We start from the raw sequence: 21,723 nt of genomic DNA, 5'->3' as shown, positions 1-21,723 counted from the left end.
TGTAAAAATGAGCTCAAGTTGATCTAAATAAAACATAAGTCACAACCATGACCAGAGATTATAAAGAGAAAAGAGGACGAGAAATAATTCGCGTGTCAAAAATGCAGGAAAAGTTGCGACAGTAGTGACATCTGCCATTAAACAGCAAGAGCAGAGAATTACAAGCAGTCCACGCAGTCACGTGACTCAATTCTGCGATCTGATTGGCCAAGAGCATCCGCGCGTCTCTTGCTGCTCTCTTTAAACAGCGCGCGCCTGGTCTAAGCCAATCAGATGGCGGGATTGAGTCAAGTGACTGCTCCAACCTTCAACTGCGTACGTGCTTTGCTGCTCATAGAGAGCTTAATAAGAGAGGAGCGGACAAGGAAGATGAGCGTCCCTGCGTACTTTTCAGTCCTATATCAACGCCATTTTAATTGGTCAGCGCACAAAGTTGGAATCGGTCGAAAAAGCTCACGTGACTGTCCGCAACCGGTACCAATCGAAAGCTAAAGAGATTGTGTATAATATAAGAATTAGCGGCCAAATGAATCGTCACGCGTTCACTGCAATAATCAGCAGGAAATTTATAAAAAATTCGCTCCTGTCCTGGCAAATAAATATCCGCCAATCACGGCCCTGATTGCTGGCTCGAAAACGTCCACTTCATGCACTGTTTGACTGAAAATCTGCAGCAAAATATCGGAATTTATCTAAACACTGAATTTTTGACATAATTTTCCCGTGAATAAAACAGAAAACGAACTTTTATTGATGTGGGTGTGTTTCCGGGAAGAAATCATTTTTTTTGTCATTGATTCTCCTGCTTCTCGCAGATGTAAAATGAGAAAATGTTTCGAATTCCACCGTAAAATCTCCGTCAATTTTCGTCCCTGCTTTTGGAATGGCATCCGAATTATCCCTCGACAAAAATGCCACTTACCCCGAAAAACATTTGGAATGAATCCGAAACTCCTCCAAAAATCCAACTGCTGCTCAACTCGCGGCACCACCAACGCAGAGGAATTGAAAAATAATGAAAATATTCGTAATATTTTATTTGCTTCACGTACTAAAATTACGATCGAGAAAAAGCGTTTCCAGGTCGACGCCGTGATAAAGTGTAAAGAGAGAAAAAAACATAAATTAATACAGCTCACATACAAGCTTTTGCTTAATTTTTATACTCTCTCCCCTTTTGGCCTGCCAAACAACCCTGCGCACACCGCCCGCTGTTTGGAATGCAGCTGCCAGGTATATAAACTCGCCTTTCAAAGCGCAGTGAAAAGGTCGCCTGTGGGATCTCTGCTCGCTCGTTGCAGCTGCAGCTCTCGATCATTGTCCGTCAGAGCATCGAGCAGAGCACACGCCGGTCTTGCTCTTCTCTCGCAACTTTTTCTCGTCTCTTGCAGCATCAGTAATCCGTAAGTCCCTGACTAAATCACATTGTAAATATTTTTATCGAATGATTGCTCTGAATATCCAATCAATAAGTAAGTAAGTTTGATCTCAACTCTCCTTCCGTGCCACTAAATCCTGAATTCCTAAAAGAAATGCGTCAGAGCTGAATGGATGTGAAAAGGAAGTAATTCGTAGAGGCGGTCTCTCTGCAAGTGCTCAAAAACCAGCTCTCACGCATGCGCACTTCTCGCATTCATATTGTTTTGGCGGGAAAAAAGTTCGCACGTTGCTCTTGACTTTTTCATCTGAAAAAATATCCACTTGTCCTAATTCGACCATCAAGGATCGATTGGTGAGCTCAGAAACTACACCAAAGAGAGTATTTAAACTATATCTGTTTACCAGCAGACCAAATAATAATGATGGTTTCCTCGGTCCTAATCAAAATTGTGTTCTTTTGTCGATTGCTTTTATTGCTATAAATGCAAATGTCACGTTTTTGTTCCTCTCACTTTTCACCGCTCGGTCTTCCAATTATGATTTTTCCCCCACATGATACGCAGTTTTTATGATTGCTATAAAATGCTAGATCAGGGTGCAGGCGAAGTTTTTGACAGATCGCAAGGAGTCGATAGCGCAGGCGCGTTTGTCTCCTCTCGAGCATAGCTTCTTACGATAATTCTATCTACAACTATTGCTCCCTCATCGCTAGAATCAGTTGGTTCACCTCTGAGCATCAAATAGTCTCCGTTGGAACTTCTAAAACTTTTATTTCTTGTGTCGCAGCATCCTGTGAGTTACCTTTGCTACATCATTTTTAAGATTTGTTAATTCATTATTTGATCTGCAAGTCACTAGAATTAGTTAAATCATAACAACAACCCATATAGTTTTTCCATAAAAAATCTTTGCGTTGCCTTTGACGCATAAAACTGCCCATGAAAATTTCAAACTCTCGCCAAAATGCTGAAAAATGTTAGTGAGTGTTAAAAGGGTAAAAATGACAATTCCGTTTCTTAAAAAAAGCGGGCTTTTTGATTAATCATATTGCAGGCAATTTATTCTAAAAAATTTGGAATATTTCATTCGTGGAATTTAGACCCACTGCATTAGTCATTGAACCTTTCCCTGATGCATGTGGTTCATTTTTGCTCCTCAACGCATATCTGCTGCTTCTAATGGAAGCGACTCAGGTACGGAATGGCCCGAAAAGTTGTAAAAAGGAACGGACTGTATAATTCTGCTGAATTCTGCTGATATATCATTTCCAATTATGCTAACTTTAAAACCAGTCTTTGACGTAGTTTCTGAGCACACCAATCGATTCTTGAGGGTCGAATTAGGTAAAGTGGATTTATTTTCCGACCAAAAAGTGCAGTGTGCCGTGCGAACTTTTTTTCCCGCCTGAATAATACAAACTTAAATGCTAGAACTGCGCATGCGTCAGAGCTAGTTTGAGCACTTGCAGAGAGACCACCTGAACGAATGAATTCTTTGTTAGATCCGTAATTCTGTGGCAAATTCCCTTCACTCGTTTATTTTTGGTATTTCTTTCTCCCCAAATGGCTCACTGCTTTGAATGCGAGCGTCTCAATGCACGGAATGAACTTAAAAAACCAAGAACTGGTCACTATTCCAGCCATCCCGTAAAATCATATACGTATTTTGTGAGTTTTTAAACTTGTTTGATACTAACAAATTAAAAGCTAAACTGAATTCAGTTTCCATGCAGCATTCAAAGGGTGGGAAAAAGTAGGAAAAAATTGAAATTATAAAAATGCTACACTAATGAGAGTTAAAAATTAATTCTTTCAATAATTCTTCTTTTTGTTTGCAGTCCCGACTAGCCAGCGATGAGCAGCAAAAAGGAGAAGAAAACTGTAACAAATACAGTTACAAATACGAACGGTGAGTTACAAACATTAACATAGAAATCGTTATTACAAATTCCTTTATCAGGAGTACACGAGAAAGATCCGGAAAATCCTCAGGATGTGACATTGGAAGAAGAGCAAAAAGATACGCTAAAGACCAAACTGGATAACGTCAAAGCGAAAAAAGGCGACCTTCCCGCTCTGCATTTTGCGGCCAAGAAGTCGGATGTTGAGGTTTGCCGTCATCTCGTGGAACAGGAGGGCGCCAATGTAAATGAAATATGCAGAAGATCTGGCGCCACTCCTCTGCACTACGCTGCCACGAACGAAACCCACGGAGATGCTCTGATCGACTTCTTCCTTCAGAAAGGATGCGACTTCGAAAATAGAGATTCTCATAATGCTAGGCCTATCGATTATGCGCTCCAAGGGGGAAATTTCGAGCTTGCAATCAAATTGTTCCACCTATCACAAAATAGTCGAGAACCTGAAAATAGATGGAGCTTGCTACGCTTTTCTGTGAGGAGAAACTACTTAGAATTTGCTAAATTCGTCTCTAAAGACGATATGAAGTTTGGCAAGGATCCGAAATATGATGTTGAAATTCTTCTGACAGCATGCATGTATGGAGAGTTGGCGATCATCAAGTGGTTGTTTGAAGAGGTCAAAATTACCGACAGTTGGATTTGGGGAGACGGATTGAAAAACAAAATTCTTTGCCATGCAGCTGCGAACAGATACCGTGCAAGAAAAATCCTTCAATATCTGTTCTCAGTGTTCCAACTCTCCTCTTATGAACAAAGAAATGCTTATGGGAATGCTCTTGTGTCAGCAATTCAAGGAATTCGAGGACTACCTTTCAATGCTGCAAAAGCAGAAGTGTTTATTCAGTTGTTAGGCAGTAATGTTAGGCTCAAAATATCAGGATTTACTTTGATGCATCACGCCGCGACAAACAGTGTAGCCGCATTGGGGTTCGTGCACAATAAGGACGCAAGCCTGATCAACGAGGTCAGTGACGATGGTGCCACAGTTCTCCATCTCGCTGCAATGAAGGGAAACGAAGACATGTGCTTGTGGCTGATCGATCGCGGACAAGATATCTACGCTGTGAACCAAAACAATGATGGAACTTTCCTCCATTACGCTGCTCAGAACGCGAAAAACGGATACTGGATCATTCATAGATTTGGACCCATACTCCGCGACATTGTGAACGGAGTCGACAAATACTTTTTCACTCCTCTTCATTGGGCCTTGGTCGGCGAATATAATGCAATTAAAAACGCTAGAGCGTTGCTAAGCTATGGCGCCGATTTGAGCGTGAAAAGAAATGGAAACAACTTCCTTCACTTCTGCATCGTTAAGGGCAAGTTAAAGAGTGCCAAATTCGTGCACGCCATTGACAAAAATCTGATCAAGGAAAAGGGAGAGGGAGGAAAAACCACACTGCACCTTGCTGCCGACCAATACAATGAAGAAATCTGCGCATGGCTGGTGAGTGAGGGAGCCGATCCTCAAGAAACTACCGCCGGAGGAAAAACTGTGCTAGAATCCACTTGCAGTGAGGAGGCCAGGAAGTTCCTCGGATCGTTGATCTCAATAAAGAAATAGAAATTTCTTGAAGAATCAATTCATTGAATGTAATGCGGCATTTTCAATATGCGAATTAACGATCCCCTCTGTTTAGCTATGAATAAATACAAGAAAAAAATGTATACAGCTTTTATTTAACTAACATAAAAAACATTGCAAATCACACCACTTGTTCCACACATATTAAAAAGCGTGGTATCTGAACACGTTCAAAACTAAATAATTTCTTTCGTCAAAGTGTTTCATACACACGGAACGTTAAGAACCATATTTTGGAAATGGACATCGCCACATCACCCGAAACGTGAACAAGTCAAGTGACAGTCGGAATATATGGGATGGGTCACATGACAAGTTTCACGCGATATCATTGGCTTATCGGCTATCAAGTACGCTCTCTCCCGTCTCCATTCTCTATGATAAGCTCTTTATTTTTCAAAGAAATTTCAAAGCGCAGTGAAACTGGCAAAGGTTGCCCATGTTTCACCCTGAGTACTTTTCGTCTGGTGTGGCGTCGGTTCTGGGACAATTGTTAACTATCTGCGATGCGGAATTTATCTGGCATCATTTTGAGTCCAAATTCAAATATCGATCAAAGCAATATCCTAAAGACTCGGAATTCAATTTTGCATTTTCCGTAAAAGGATCGTTGATACGGAAACTGATAATTAGGGATATAATTAGTAATGAAATTTAAATTATTCAGCCACGATTGCTACTGGCGCACAATGACGGGAAACCAAGTTTGAGATTTTTTTGCCACACCTGATTTTATATTTAGTTATTTGTTAGTATACATCTGTAAAGAAAAGATAATTTTTTAAAAATAAAAATGAAAAATCGCTCTAAAGGCCAAAGGGTTTGTTAAACCAGAGCTCCTACTGCGAATGATAGAATCACGTGCACTTGAGATGAAAACAAGGTCACGAAGGTCTCAGATGCGAGTCTGGATTGATTTTGAACTTGGACCTTTCGCCCTCCAAGCAACAGCAACATATAATCTAAATCGTAAACAACGGAATGACGCAATAAGTTTTAGAGGTCATTCGCCAACTGGGGGCAACTGGCCAAAAGTATCATCGACTCGATAATTTAATCTGACTCGAAGTGCTGTGCGCGACGGTCGCAGCAGCAGCCCTGGTCCATCGCGTGCGGAGAAGAAATCACGATGAGGCTCGGACTTTTCGTCCTCCTCAGCCTCGCGGGTTGCGCCGCGCAAACGTCTCGGAGCGACGTCTACATTCCTCCTCCGTGTAAGTTCTTCTTATTTTTTTCTTTTTGCGGAGCTTACAATTAGGTTAGTTATAATGGAACATTTTCAAACGATTTTGGCCCAAAGTAATTTGAAGGATAACAGAAAAAACCGAATCAAGGAAGTATTTTTTTTAAAAAAAGAAACCAATCATTTTAATTTAACAACCACTCGATTTTAATCGAGTTAAAAGTATAGTATAGTTTCCCCTCGCAGATTTTGATGAAGGAGAAAACCTGAGTAGCCAAAACTGTGGAAACGAAACCGCTCTACGTCAGAACCAATGGATCGTTGATGTTACAAACATGCGTACTCGAGCTAAGTGCTTTAATTTTATAGTGCTTTCTCAAAGGACCATTCTTACTCGAGGTAACATGATAATATCTCGCTTAAGAATATCAACATCAGAAATACTTTATTGTCTAGGAGATTATTGTGATTTCAATAAAAATGATACAACTGATCTTCGGGTCTTTCCGGAATACTGTACATGGCGCCAAAAAGAAGAAGAATGCTTGAGAGTTTCAGTCAAAGTAATTTTCAGCCAAACCGATGCAATTCACACAATTTAGTTAACGACTTTTTCAATTATTTAAGGTACTGGATGTAATGCAAATTGTTACGAATCCTTCTGATCCTTTTGAAATCACGATTATGATAACTGAGAAAATGCCGACTGTGGAAAATCCCCTTTGTTTGTTTAACCGTGACAACGTAATGGATTTGCAACTTCAAAGAGATTCACCCTACTTCCTATGGAACCCAGCTGTTCGTATTCTCGAGCTAATTTCTGCAGGTAGACTCAGACTAATTTTGAATCTATTTTTATAGACGATTCCACCTATCGAAGGTAAGTTTGTTAAATATGTAAACATAAGACAAACCGTATTTTAATCTTAAACTATCAGCGCTAGAATTAAACCAATGTATCGTATGTATAGCTTCATAGTAAAAGAAAATGTAATTTTTAATCTGCATAGTTTTTAAATTAAAATTTATTTTGACGTTTTCAACTATCCATACAAATATAAATCCACTATTAACGAAGGTATTTTATAGTAAAGTTGCATTGCATTTACGTAAATGAGCAAGAAATATTGATGGCTGATCGTGAGCTAAACTGAAATTTAAATAAATTTGTTTTTGTTGAATTATTTTTTCTTATATCAAAATCAGTCTTGTATTATTCGGACAAAATAATAATTTAAAATGAATAGAAAGACAAAAACTAAGAGATTTTGTCAATTACTTGAGACGAAAAAAAATAATTTAGAACCATTCCCAGCGAGCATGGAATTAAAAAGTAACCTATTCGAATTCCGGAAATAATAATTTAATTTTAATAAATTTTAAAGTGTGGACGATTAAAGGCTGTTTTTGGACTAAAATCATAGTCACATATTAAATATTTTCATCTGTGACATATTTGTTAATGCCATTGGCACGATTTTGCTTCGTTTTTGACAAATTTCACAGTGAATGTGACGGGCCAAAGCAACTGCAGCGCGGTTCTAAGCAGGGATGACTTGGATTTTTCGGAATATTACAAAATTCGCAACATTCCCATCCAGAATATCCTGTGTGTCGAGGAAACCATTTTTGGTAAGAATTATATAGAAAAATTCATCTCGTTCAATTTCAATGATTGTCATTTATTGCCACAAAGAGTATAGCTATCTGATCAACTTCTACAAAGGCCGGTATTTCTTGAGAGGTCTAAAACATGGTCCCATTCACCGTTTTTATATTGATTTATTGCCATACATTGACGAGATCGCAATGCACGCAAAAGACATTTCTGCTCTACGCCCAATCCCAGAGACAAAACAACCTAGAGGTATAATTTTACACAAATTAGCTCACGCAGCGTGCAGTTTTATATCTCTTTAAAAAAAAGGATTCACCACGCCAGACAACCTCAGTTTTCCAAACTGCGGAAGCAAACCGACGTCAACCAGAAGGAAACGAGAAAATGACGATTCTTCCACAGAATTACCATCGATCGCTGGTCAAATTTTAGGTGGAAACATTTCTCAGACTGGCGATCATCCTTGGCATGCTTACATTGAGAATTCTCAAACTGGAGGAAAATGCGACGGGACATTGATTTCGCCGACAGTAGTTTTGACCGGTATTGAAGCGAAGAAATTATATATTTCTTGACTTATTCGATTTAAAATGTTATTTTTAGCTGCGAATTGCCTTCAGGGATCAAAAGCAGAGGACCTCATAGTTTCTGTTGGGATGAAAAGACAAAGAACGGCCCCTGGTGTTCAGAGAAAAAAGGTTTCACCTTCCAAGTAAATTCTTTACATCCGCATAATTATTTTGAAAACATTTTAGCCCAGCGGTCTGATCACGCACCCGAAATATGACTCTGCGGAATTCATTAGTGACGACATCGGACTCATGATTTTGAGCGAAAAAGTCGAGATATCTGACAATGTACGACCGATTTGCCTGTGGAACGACGACTCTGACCCTAACTTGAAACGCGTGGCTGGAACAGAAGCTATGGTATTTCGGAAGCATGTGAATTCGAAAAATTTATCTAAATTTTGTGTTTCTTTTTACTAAAGGTGGTTGGGTTCAGGCTTGCTGACAACGACACATTGCCAGATAAACTGCAAGAGGTTCGACTGCCGATTAGAACTCACAAAGAGTGCTACTTGTCGAAAAGGAGGTTTTTCGGGAAACTTTTGAGGCCGGGAAACAACTTTTGCGCCGGCTACACGAATGGTTAGAATCTCCTAATTTATTAATTATCGTTTTCTCAATTTTATTAATTAATTCAGGAACGACCGCCTGCAACGGGGACAGCGGAGGCAGCCTTTCCGTGGAAAAAGACGGCCGCTGGTTCATCAGGGGCATCGTCAGCTCTGGAATGGCGAAAAAAGTGATGTTCGAGGGCGAAGAAACACCGTTGTGTCACCCAAATCAATATTCCTTGTTCACGGACGTCGCAGGTTACATGGATTGGATCGTGGAAAACACGCCGGACATTGCATTCCGAAGTTAAATGTGTTTTTAAAACAAGAAGTTTAGTAAAAGGATTAATGGTTTTTCAGTAGAAAAACGTAGACATGGGGTCAGCTTAATCTCTTATCAAAATAATTTTGCTATGGGATTTTTATAATAAATGGTCATATAAAATTTTAATTGCTCGGCTTTTAATATTAAACCCGCAAACACGAAATTATTTTAGCCGCCTCTGCTTCGTGCTTATCACACATTTGGGAGAAGAGAAAGAGGTCACATCCGTGACCTTTCGTCCGTGGCCTGGTTTCCGTCTGGTGAGAATCCACTCTTCTGTTTGTGCAACCACACTTCGAGGTAATGAAGCTGATATAATTTAAATTATTGTACTGGAAGGAAATATTTAATATTTATACTGCGTGTCTCACTCACATTTGCTATGATCAGAAGACTCTTTTAATTTCTGTTCCTGATTATTTTTCTGCACTAATTACCAAGTTGATTGTTTCTGAATTTGTTTTTCTAACAATTATTCAATATTATACTTAATTCGACATTTATTTTATTACATTATGATCTCCCTTTTTTTCTTTGTAAATCGATTATTGCCTCTTTTATTAGCTTAAAAAATTATCCAAAATATTTTCATTCTAGTAGATTTTAAATAAGATGCAGCTGCCTCACTGCTTCCGTTTTTGTTCAAACCTTTTTTGCTTACATCTGAATGTTTTGATCATAAATTTGACGCAACGAAAGAACCAGCTCATGCTTCATTTAATTGCGGTGCTATATTATGTAACACACTGTCGAAATGAACAAATTAGAAGCGAAATAAAGTAATTGGGCGTGATCAGCGACACGAGCACCAAAAGAGCTTTTGCGCGAATGAAAAGAGGTCAATAGATCATCAGTGTGGCGCCGTGGCGGACCCTGTCTCTTCACGCCGAGACAAACGACCAAAGTGCAACCAACATTGCCTCAACTTGCCAATTTAAATATCAATTTTTGCCGACGCAAATCCTGAATATGGTGGCTTCAGTGTCGAAATATATGTTAATTTCCTCTTAATCTTTGAATAAAATAATTTTTGATATTCTAATGAAATTAGTGTCTTGAAATTAGAATATTTTATCATAAAAATATACATTCCTGCGAGCTACCTGAATCGGCGTTTCTTATATTGATAATAAAAAATAGTGCATTTTAAAACGTTCGTCGATATTTTTTAATTGATGCAATAAAAAGTGCGAAATTGAGACTGTTTCATTTCATTACTGTTTTAGTGATTGACTTAATGACTTAAAATTAGCATTTTTTGTTTCCTAAAAAGTAAAAAAATATAAATATAGCTTAACTATTTTATTTTTATACGTTTTACTCATAAATCGAACTTTCTCAATTAATATTAAGCCGCACTCTGCTCCAGCGTCACGGTGGCATGTTTTTTTTTTCCGAAAATTGTCTCCAGTTCTATTATTTGGCATCTGGTCGATCAGCAGGCGGCGTTTTTTAATAGCGAGAATCGGCGGAAAGCGAAGCAGAGCAGAGCAGCCGCGTCATCCGGCCGCATTTAATTTATGCGGCGGCAAGCGGACTTGTTTCTCCCGCAGCGATAAAAGAGCCTCGGACCATTTTTCACAGTGCGACTATAAATACTAGAAGAAAATTCTTCGAGACACAAATAAATAACATTTTTGAGTCGACCGAACAGTTTATTTTATTCTTTTGTGGATCTGTGAGAGAAAATTTCAAAAATAACAATGCAAAAATCATTCGAAAACAATTAAGAGGTCACGAGAAGGTCTCAGATGATGCGATGGCTTTGAACTTGGCCTTCCGCCCTTTTTACGCAGCAGCGATACAGATTAAATCGAAACTGAAGTTATACTTACAACCACAAAATAAATAGTTCACAGTGAAAAATAGAAAATTATTTTCGAGAAAAGAGCAATTCACGAGGTGAGTATTTAATCAGGATGCGTTCAACTGACGTGTGTGTTTTCCTTTATTCCTCAATTCTAATGCAGGATTGTACCAAATTCGAACATGAATTAATCAAGCTCAACGTGATTGCAATTGATAATTTCGATTCGTTTATATAGAGGCAACCTCCAAAATGATCACATGTTATTTGTATTTTTGTTATGTCAAGGCTCTTACTTAAGAAAACTAAATTCTTGGTATTTTTTTCGTAAAAACTGTAAGAATATAACAATTAGTTTTGAAAAACTGACTCTTTTTAATTCATTTTAACACTTTGCTGTGAAAGAAGAGAAAGCAAAGTTTTTAATCTCCTCTCGCTCTATTAGCCGCGCCCACTTTTCTCATCTAAAAGTCGTATTTATTGAAGGGGAGAGCAGCTGATTATGGTTTTAACCTCTTGATGGAAAATTCCGTGGTATTAAGAAAATATATTTCAGGAATTTTCTTATATGTCAGAGCTCTGCGACAAAGCAAATAAAAACGTCAGATAACATTAGTCCAACAAAAGCGCCTAAAAACGCCCGCAGAACTTTAAAATATTATGTATTTTGCCTTTTGCATGAGAGTGGAGCGCGTATAGTGCCTTTTACCTAATTATAAAACAAAACGCGCTCGCACCACTTCCTTTCAAGTAACGCCTACCACGAATTAATTTTGCGTTAGCCTGAGAATGCTTCTAAATATTCAAGAAAAAAATGAAGAGCAGGATAACGACTCACAAGAGAAATCAAGAAAATTACTTGAATATTTTTACCCCGAATATTTCCAATTCCTAGAATTATTTTTGTCTTCTGCCCTAAAAAATTCTGAGGATTCCATGATTTCCAAATAGCGTGGAGAAAAGTATTGAGTTTCCAACTGGTCTCTCCTTTCGCTCGTCATTCTTCGCAGCGTTTATATTACGAGATAAGACGGAGAATTGGAAGAGTCGCGCTGCTGCCTTGGCGATTGTCTATATTGAGAGCCAAAAGAATCGTCCTGACCAGGGAGAAAAAGATCGATTGAAAAGCGCTGAACGTCCAGGAAGTACTGCAATTAGGTAAGCTGGTGATTAATCTCAAATTTTAAAATGTAATCAAAATATCTTTAAACGATCAGCAAGCAGCGTGTGAAGGAATTTCGGGCGATTTGATTGCTTTACTAGGATTTTGATTAGTTAAATTAGGTAAGCAAATTGTTAGATATTATAAATGAAAGAATGATTTTAAAAAAATTTCCAAGGCTGAGGCGAAGATGGACGGCGGCAAGAAAAAGGATAAGCCCGGATGCAGCAAAGGGGCAATCAAGAAGATAAAATGCTCAGTCTGCAAAAAAGAGATGTGGAGAGAAAATATCTATTCGCATGTGGACACGCAGCACAAAGAAGCCATAAAATGCCCCAAAAATTGTCCCGTGTATTTTGATGGACTGGACAAAAAAGAAAAGATAAAACAACACATAAAGCAGGTCCATGTGTTCAAATGCCACTTTTGCGGTAAGATATTCACGCGAAAGAAAGTTATAAAACAACACATTATGTACCAGCATTTGAAACTGAACTTGGAATGTGTTCCGTGTAAGAAGAAATTCGATACAGAGCTCAAGTTGCAGAATCATAAACGTGGACGCCACACAACAAAAAACTGCGACGAATGCAGCGAAAAAGTCAAATCAGGAGATTGGTATCGTCATGTGAAACCGAAACATTGCAGAGTCTGCAGACACCAATTTGACTGCTTTGGTTTGTATGAGCAGCATCTCAATTCTTGCTTTCGACCATAGTGCGTTGTCTCAAATAATGTGACCGCATATTTCCTTTTTAGAAAATGTATACTTAGTGCAAGAACACTTGAAAAAAAGCACAATGTAGGAACAAAAATCACTTTTCCCCCCTTCCTACAAATATATCTTCCTAGTGTGGAAGATATTTATAATTTTTGTAAAAGAAAGAATTCCGTCCTTTCTCAAAGAGTTGCTTCGTCATCCAACTCGGGCAATCAGACCGTTGAATTGCAACAGTAAACAAAACTTGTAAGCTCTGAGAGAATTTCCGTTGTTGCCTGATTGATGATGGAAATTTTTGGCTCTAGAAACCATGAACGTGGGAATACACGTATTTTTTGTGAAGTTAGTGAAGTAAGAATTATATTAGATTTAATATTGCTTTTGTTGCAAATGGAATAGATCCATTTTATTCCTGATGAGGTATCAATTTCCAGTGTTTTACGAGTGCAAAAATAGTTTTAATCGTGTAGAGATCATAATCTTAGTGTATAGGAATAATTTTTTATTTCCTTGAATCAAATAGGAAACGAGCAAACTTTTCTTGTAAATAGCGAAAATCAATTCGACATGTAATTTTAGCATTAAACTCAACGATAGAAAGCTAAAATATTTATTTCATTTAAAGTGGAATGATACTGGGCAACAATTGAAAATGATTTAAATTGTTGGATGCCTTAAAAAATTGACCGATAAACAATTTGTTCAACAATTAGGAATTATAAAAAAATGACCTTCCTACAGTAAAATTTCAAATTTTGCCAATTTTCTCCAAAATTTACAGTGCTTGAACATATGTATTTTCTTCACATATTCCGATTCCTCTCGTCGAGATCTGTTCAACGGTGTATGCCACTTATTGCGGAAACTCTTGGTTTTGAAATTAAATCGGATTTCAATTAAGGAGATAGCCACTACCATTTAAAAAGCACGCTAACTTTATTCCAGCCAAATTTCTCAAAAAATTTACAGCGCTCCTTAGGTCAATTTAGGCTTTAACTGAATCCTAAGAGACGAGTTTATGCATTGGTTGAAATTTGTTTTGAAAGTTGTATTGTTTTTTGTGACGGCAAAATCTCTGTTACTCTCAATTTTTCTCTCCGCTTTTATAAGTGGCTTCGTTCCCAATCCCAAACCACCCCTGACACCCGCTGCTTGGAATGTTGTTTGTTATCTTCGCCTTTGCAGCTGCCAGGTCATTCACCTTTTCAACCGCAGAGAAAGGTCGCCTTTGTGTGCGCGCGCGTGTGGCCGCTGCTCAGCAAGGTAGAGACCAAGAGGCTGGACATGGTGTCGGCAAACCCACGGCCAAAGAGGTGACATCCAAACCTTTATTGTTTGAAACTAAGCCGATTGGCCAATTGGAGAAGTCATGGTTCAGTGTTTGAAGATAAATACAGATGGCGCTATGGTTCATTTACTATTTTAACTGCGATTTCAGATTAATTGAATCAAAATATATTCAATTTAGGTGCTGAAAGTCAAAAATCCTGTTTCAGATTGAAGAGCGAACGGACATTCTCTCGTTCATCGGGCGTTCGCTGAACATCGAGTGCGTCTTCTGAGTTACAAAAAGCTTAAAAATTACCTTTTATTGTTAATTAGGTAACATAAAACGTGCAAGGAAGGAAATAAAAAGGAATTGAGTTCAATTAAAACTGCTTTGCTAATTTAGTGATAAATTCCCTACCGAAAACAATAATATAATCATTTGGATTCGGTTTTAATTCATTTTTATTGCTTGTAAGCACCGGTTGCGCTCCGATTGACCCGTCCTCTGACCCCACGGCTGCTGCTCCTTGACACGACACGTTCTCTTGCACTCCTGAATTATCTCTTTAGGCGAACACCGCCTTTTTGTGGCGTGCTCTCTCTCTCTCTCTCTCTCTCTCCCTCTCCCTCTTGCAACAAACAATGGTGAATTTTGAATTTATTTTTTTATCATTTTATTTGCATCACGTACTAAAATTACGATCGAGAAAAAGCGTTTTCAGGTCGACGCCGTGATAAAGTGTACAGAGAAAAAAAATCATAAATTAATACAGCTCACACACAAGCTTTTGCTCAATTTTTATACTCTCTCCCCTTTTGGCCTGCCAAACAACCCTGCGCACACCGCCCGCTGTTTGGAATGCAGCTGCCAGGTATACAACTCACCTTTCAAAGCGCAGTGAAAAGGTCGCCTGTGGGATCTCTGCTCGCTCGTCGCAGCTGCAGCTCTAATTGTCAGTCAGAGCGCCGAGCACATCGCCTTGCTCTTCTCTCATAATATTTTCTCGCCTGTGGCAGCACCAGTAATCAGTAAGTCCCTGTCTAAATCACATTTTAAACATTTTTCTCGAATGATTGCTCTGATATCCAATCAATAAGTAAGTAAGTTTGATCTCAACTCTCCTTCTCCGTACCACTAAATCCTGAATTCCTAAAAGAAATGCGCATGCGTCAGAGCTGACTGCATAAGACAAGAAAGTAATTCGAACAGGCGGTCTCTCTGCAAGTGCTCAAAAACCAGCTTTGACGCATGCGCACTTCTCGCAAATACGTTCAAATTGTTTTGGCGGGAAAAAGGTTCGCACGTCGCGCGCTGCACTTTTTCGTCTGAAAAAATATCCACTTTTCCTAATTCGACCCTCAAGAATAGATTGGTGAGCTCTCAGAAACTACACCAAAGAGAGTATTTAAACTATCTGTTTACCGCAGGAGACCAAACATAACAATGATGGTTTCCTCGGTCCTACTCAAAATTGTGTTCTTTTGTCGATTGCTTTTATTAATATACATGGAAATGTCACGTTTTTGTTCCTCTCACTTTTCAAAGCTCGGTCTTCCAATTATGATTTTTCCCCCACATGATACGCAGTTTTTATGATTGCTATAAAATTTTAGATCAGGGTGCTGGCGAAGTTTTTGACCGATGGCAAGGATTCGATAGCGTAGGCGCGTTTTTCTCCTCTCGTGCGTCGCTTCTTACTATAACTTTATCTACAACTATTGCTCCCTCGTCGCTATAATCAGTTGGTTCGCCTCTGAGCATCAAATAGACTCCATCGGAACTTCTAAAACTTTTATTTCTTGTGGCGCAGCATCCTGTGAGTGTTACCGCATTGCTACATCATTTTTAAGATTTGTTATTTCAATTATTTAATCTGCAAGTCACTAGAATTAGTTAAATCATAACCACAACCCATATAGTTTTTCCATAAAAATTCTTTGCGTTGCCTTTGACGCGAAAAACTGCCCATGAAAATTTCAAACTCGCGCTAAAATGCTGAAAAATGTTAGTAAGTGTTAAAAGCGTAAAAATGACGATTCCATTTCTTAAAAAAGCGGGCTTTTTAAATAATCATATTGCAGGCAATTTATTCTAAAAAATTTGAAATATTTCATTTATTCGTGGAATTTAGACCCACCGCATAAGTCATTGAACCTTTCCCTGATGCATGTGGTTCATTTTTGCTCCTCAACGCATATCTGCTGCTTCTAATGGAAGCGACTCAGGTACGGACTGATCCGAAAAGTTGTAAAAAGGAACGGACTGGAAAATTACGCTTGTAAGCTAGGAAGACTATATCATTTCCAATTATGCTAACTTTAAAACCAGTCTTTGACGTAGTTTCTGAGCAAATCAATCGATTCTTGAGGGTCGAATTAGGTAAAGTGGATTTATTTTCCGACCAAAAAGTGCAGCGTGACGTGCCAACCTTTTTTTCCCGCTAGAATAATATGAACTTAAATGCTAGAACTGCGCATGCGTCAGAGCTAGTTTGAACACCTGCAGAGAGACCACCTGAACGAATGAATTCTTTGTCAATTCTGTGGTTAATTCCTTTCACTCGTTTATTTTTTGTATTTCTTCCTCCCCAAATGGCTCATTGCTTTGAATGCGAGCGTCTCAATGCACGGAATGAACTTAAAAAAACAAAGCACTGGCCACTTTTCCAGCCATCCCGTAAAATCATATATTTTGCGAGTTTTTTAACTTATTTGCTACTAACAAATTAAAAGCTAAACTGAATTCAGTTTCCATGCAGCATTCAAATGGTGGGCAAAAGTAGGAAAAATTGAAATCATACACATGCTACACTCTAACGATAAGTTAAAAATTAATTCTTTCAACCCTTATTTTTGTTTGCAGCCCCGACTAGCCAGCGATGAGCAGCAAAAAGGAGAAGAAAACTGTAAAAAATACAGTTACAAGTACGAACGGTGAGTTACAAACATTAACATAGATCGTTATTACAAATTCCTTTATCAGGAATACACGAGCAAGGGCCGATAAATCCTCAGGATATGAAATTGGAAGAACAGCAAAAAGATACGCTAAAGGCCAAACTGAACTACGTCAAAACGAACAGGAGAAACCTCCCCGCTCTGCATTTTGCGGCCAAGGAGTTGGATGTTGAGGTCTGCCGTCATCTCGTGGAACAGGAGGGCGCCGTTGTAAATGAAATGTGCAGTAGTTCTGGCGCCACTCCTCTGCACTACGCTGCCAAGAACGAAACCCACGGAGATGCTCTGATCGACTTCTTCATTGAGAAAGGATGCGACTTCGAAAATAGAGATTCTCATTATTCTAGGCCTATCGATTTTGCGCTCCAAGTGGGAAATTTCGAGCTTGCAATCAAATTATTCCACCTATCACATAATCGTCAAGAACCTGCAAAACGATGGAGCTTGCTACGCTTTTCTATATGGAAAAACCACTTCAAATTTGCTAAATTCGTCTCTAAAGACGATATGAAGTTTGGCAAGGATCCGGAATATGATCTTGAAATTCTTCTGACAGCATGCATGTATGGAGATTTAAAAATCTGCAAGTGGTTGTTTGAAGATGTCCAAATACACGTCAGTTGGATTTGGGGAGACGGATTGAAAAACAAAATTCTTTGCCATGCAGCTGCGAACAGATACCAAGCAAGAAAAATCCTTCAATATCTGTTCTCAGTGTTCCAACTCTCCTCTGATGAACAAAGAAATGCTTATGGGAATGCTCTTGTGTCAGCAATTCAAGGAATTCGAGGACTACCTTTCAATGCTTTAAAAGCAGAAGTGTTTATTCAGTTGTTAGGCAGTAATGTTAGGCTCAAAATATCAGGATTTACTTTGATGCATCACGCCGCGACAAACAGTGTAGCCGCATTGGAGTTTGTGCACAATAAGGACGCAAGCCTGATCAACGAGGTAAGTGACGATGGTGCCACAGTTCTCCATCTCGCTGCAATGAAGGGAAACGGGTACATATGCACGTGGCTGTTTGATCACGGACAAAACATCTTCGCCGTGAACGAAAGCAATCATGGGAATTTCCTCCATTACGCTGCTCAGAACGTGACAAACGGATTCAGGATCATTCATATATTTGGACCCATACTCCGCGACATTGTGAACCGAATCGACAAATACTTGTACACTCCTCTTCATTGGGCCTTGGTCAACGAAGATGATGCAAATGAAATCGCTAGAGCTTTGCTATACTATGGCGCCGATTTGAGCGTGAAAAGAAATGGAAACAACTTCCTTCACTTCTGCATCGTTAAGGGCAAGTTAAAGAGTGCCAAATTCGTTCACGCCATTGACAAAAATCTGATCAAGGAAAAGGGAGAGGAAGGAAAAACCACCCTGCACATTGCTGCCGACCATTTCAATGAAGAAATCTGCGCATGGCTGGTGAGTGAGGGAGCCGATCCTCAAGAAATTACCGCCGGAGGAAAAACTGTGCTAGAATCCACTTGCAGTGAGGAGGCCAGGAAGTTTCTCTGATCGTTGATCACAATTAAGAAATAGAAATTTCTTCAAGAATCGATTCATTGAATGTAATGCGGCATTTTCAATATGCGAATTAACGATCCCCTCTGTTTAGCTATGAATAAATACAAGAAAAAAATGTATACAGCTTTTATTTAACTAACACAAAAAAACATAGCAAATCACACTACTTGTTCCACACATATTAAAAAGCGCGGTGTCTGAACAGGTTCAAAACTAAATAATTTCTTTCGTCGAAGTGTTTCATACACACGGAACGTTAAGAACCATATTTTGGAAATGGACATCGCCACATCACCCGAAACGTGAACAAGTCAAGTGACAGTCGGAATATATGGGATGGGTCACATGACAAGTTTCACGCGATATCATTGGCTTATCGGCTATCAAGTACGCTCTCACCCATCTCCATTCTCTATGATAAGCTCTTAATTTTTCAAAGAATTTTCAAAGCGCAGTGAAAAGGACGCCTGTGCGCGTCCTCACCTTTGATCGCATGCTATTTTTCAATATTTATTCTGGAATATTATATATTAATTAAATGTCACAATGGTTTGGAAGAATTTAGTAATTTTATATGCAGGAATTTTTAAAATTGAGGTATGTCCATTTTATTTTTGGCAAAATTAATTTTCAATGTGCTTCCTTAACAATATGAACATACAAACTAATTGTTAGCTTTCGCTTATGATTGTTTGGGCACTTGTAGCAATAGAAATTATCATTCTGATTGCTCTTAATATGCTTTTCAAGAAGTCCCTGGGACTCGAACTTGCACTTGCAGCTTCGGCAAGTCTTCACGGTCTGGAATCTATGCGCCCTATGGACTTGTGATGCCATTACTAAGCATTTGTGAGTAACGAGAGGAAAAATGGTGGCAAAATTATAAAGAGGAATGATACTGGAAAAGCCTGGAAAATGCTTGTTGCCAATGCATAAACTCATCCCTTAGGATTCAGTTAAAGCCTAAATTGTCCTAAGGAGTGCTGTATTTTTTTTGAGAAAATTAGCTGGAAAGTTAGCGTGCTTTTTAAATGGTAGTGGCTATCTCCTTACTTGAAATCCGATTTTATTTCAAAATCAAGAGTTTCCCCAATAAGTGGCATACACCGTTGAACAGATCTCGACGAGAGGAATCGGAATTATGCCAAGAAAATATGTTCAAGCACTGTAAATTTTGGATAAAATTTGAAAAATTTGAAATTTAACTGTAGGAAGGTCATTTTTTTATAATTCCTAATTGTTGAACAAATTGTTTATCGGTCAATTGTTTAAGGCATCCAACAATTTAAATCATTTTCAATTGTTGCCCAGTATCATTCCACTTTAAATGAAATAAATATTTTAGCTTTCTATCGTTGAGTTTAATGCTAAAATTACATGTCGAATTGATTTTCGCTATTTACAAGAAAAGTTTGCTCGTTTCCTATTTGATTCAAGGAAATAAAAAATTATTCCTATACACTAAGATTATGATCTCTACACGATTAAAACTATTTTTGCACTCGTAAAACACTGGAAATTGATACCTCATCAGGAATAAAATGGATCTATTCCATTTGCAACAAAAGCAATATTAAATCTAATATAATTCTTACTTCACTAACTTCACAAAAAATACGTGTATTCCCACGTTCATGGTTTCTAGAGCCAAAAATTTCCATCATCAATCAGGCAACAACGGAAATTCTCTCAGAGCTTACAAGTTTTGTTTACTGTTGCAATTCAACGGTCTGATTGCCCGAGTTGGATGACGAAGCAACTCTTTGAGAAAGGACGGAATTCTTTCTTTTACAAAAATTATAAATATCTTCCACACTAGGAAGATATATTTGTAGGAAGGGGGGAAAAAGTGATTTTTGTTCCTACATTGTGCTTTTTTTCAAGTGTTCTTGCACTAAGTATACATTTTCTAAAAAGGAAATATGCGGTCACATTATTTGAGACAACGCACTATGGTCGAAAGCAAGAATTGAGATGCTGCTCATACAAACCGAAGCAGTCAAATTGGTGTCTGCAGACTCTGCAATGTTTCGGTTTCACATGACGATACCAATCTCCTGATTTGACTTTTTCGCTGCATTCGTCGCAGTTTTTTGTTGTGTGGCGTCCACGTTTATGATTCTGCAACTTGAGCTCTGTATCGAATTTCTTCTTACACGGAACACATTCCAAGTTCAGTTTCAAATGCTGGTACATAATGTGTTGTTTTATAACTTTCTTTCGCGTGAATATCTTACCGCAAAAGTGGCATTTGAACACATGGACCTGCTTTATGTGTTGTTTTCTCTTTTCATTTTTGTCCAGTCCATCAAAATACACGGGACAATTTTTGGGGCATTTTATGGCTTCTTTGTGCTGCGTGTCCACATGCGAATAGATATTTTCTCTCCACATCTCTTTTTTGCAGACTGAGCATTTTATCTTCTTGATTGCCCCTTTGCTGCATCCGGGCTTATCCTTTTTCTTGCCGCCGTCCATCTTCGCCTCAGCCTTGAAATTTTTTTTTTAAAATCATTCCTTCATTTATAATATCTAACAATTTGCTTACCTAATTTAACTAATCAAAATCCTAGTAAAGCAATCAAATCGCCCAAAATTCCTTCGCGCTGCTTGCTGATCGGTTAAAGATATTTTGATTACATTTTAAAATTTGAGATTAATCACCTGCTTACCTAATTACAGTACTTCTTGGCCGTTCTCAGCGCTTTTAAATCGATCTTTTTCTCCTGATCAGGACGATTCTTTTGGCTCTCAATATAGACGATCGCCAAGGCAGCAGCGCGACTCTTCCAATTCTCCGTCTTGTCTCGTGATAAACGCTGCGAAGAATGACGAGCAAAAGAAGGGACCAGTTGGAAACTCAATACTTTTCTCCACGCTATTTGGAATACTCTGAGTTTTTAGGCAGGAAGACAAAAAAAATTCTAGGAATTAGAAATATATTCGGGGCAAAAATATTCAAGTAATTTTCTAGATTTCTCTTGTGAGTCGTTATCCTGCTCTTCAATTTTTTCCTGTATATTTAGAAGCATTCTCAAGGCTAACGCTAAATTAATTCGTGGTAGGCGTTACTTGAAAGGGAGTGATGAGCGCGTTTTGTTTTATAATTAGGTAAAAGGCACTATACACGCT

General features: G+C 38.5%; 2 protein-coding genes across 2 annotated transcripts; both read left to right on the top strand.

Annotated features, from left to right (window-relative positions):
• The first annotated feature begins 5,961 nt into the window (after positions 1-5,961).
• Positions 5,962-9,261, top strand: LOC135942771 (uncharacterized). Its single transcript, XM_065489077.1, has 12 exons — positions 5,962-6,103; positions 6,319-6,471; positions 6,529-6,635; positions 6,700-6,870; positions 6,934-6,952; positions 7,579-7,704; positions 7,769-7,939; positions 8,000-8,233; positions 8,294-8,388; positions 8,446-8,619; positions 8,682-8,841; positions 8,898-9,261. The coding sequence occupies exons 1-12, from the start codon at positions 6,019-6,021 to the stop codon at positions 9,119-9,121; spliced, it is 1,719 nt and encodes a 572-aa protein (XP_065345149.1). The 5' UTR covers positions 5,962-6,018; the 3' UTR covers positions 9,122-9,261.
• Positions 9,262-17,928: 8,667 nt separating this feature from the next.
• LOC135943823 (espin-like) lies at positions 17,929-18,582 on the top strand. Its single transcript, XM_065490489.1, has one exon. It carries the CDS (start codon positions 17,929-17,931, stop codon positions 18,580-18,582), a length of 654 nt encoding a protein of 217 aa, XP_065346561.1.
• Positions 18,583-21,723: the final 3,141 nt, after the last annotated feature.

The sequence above is a fragment of the Cloeon dipterum genome, chromosome 4, assembly GCF_949628265.1.
Source record: "Cloeon dipterum chromosome 4, ieCloDipt1.1, whole genome shotgun sequence".
In the NCBI taxonomy this organism is placed as follows: domain Eukaryota; kingdom Metazoa; phylum Arthropoda; class Insecta; order Ephemeroptera; family Baetidae; genus Cloeon; species Cloeon dipterum.
The sequence above is the reverse complement of the archived record's forward strand: the minus strand, read 5'-3'. Positions and strand labels throughout refer to the sequence as shown.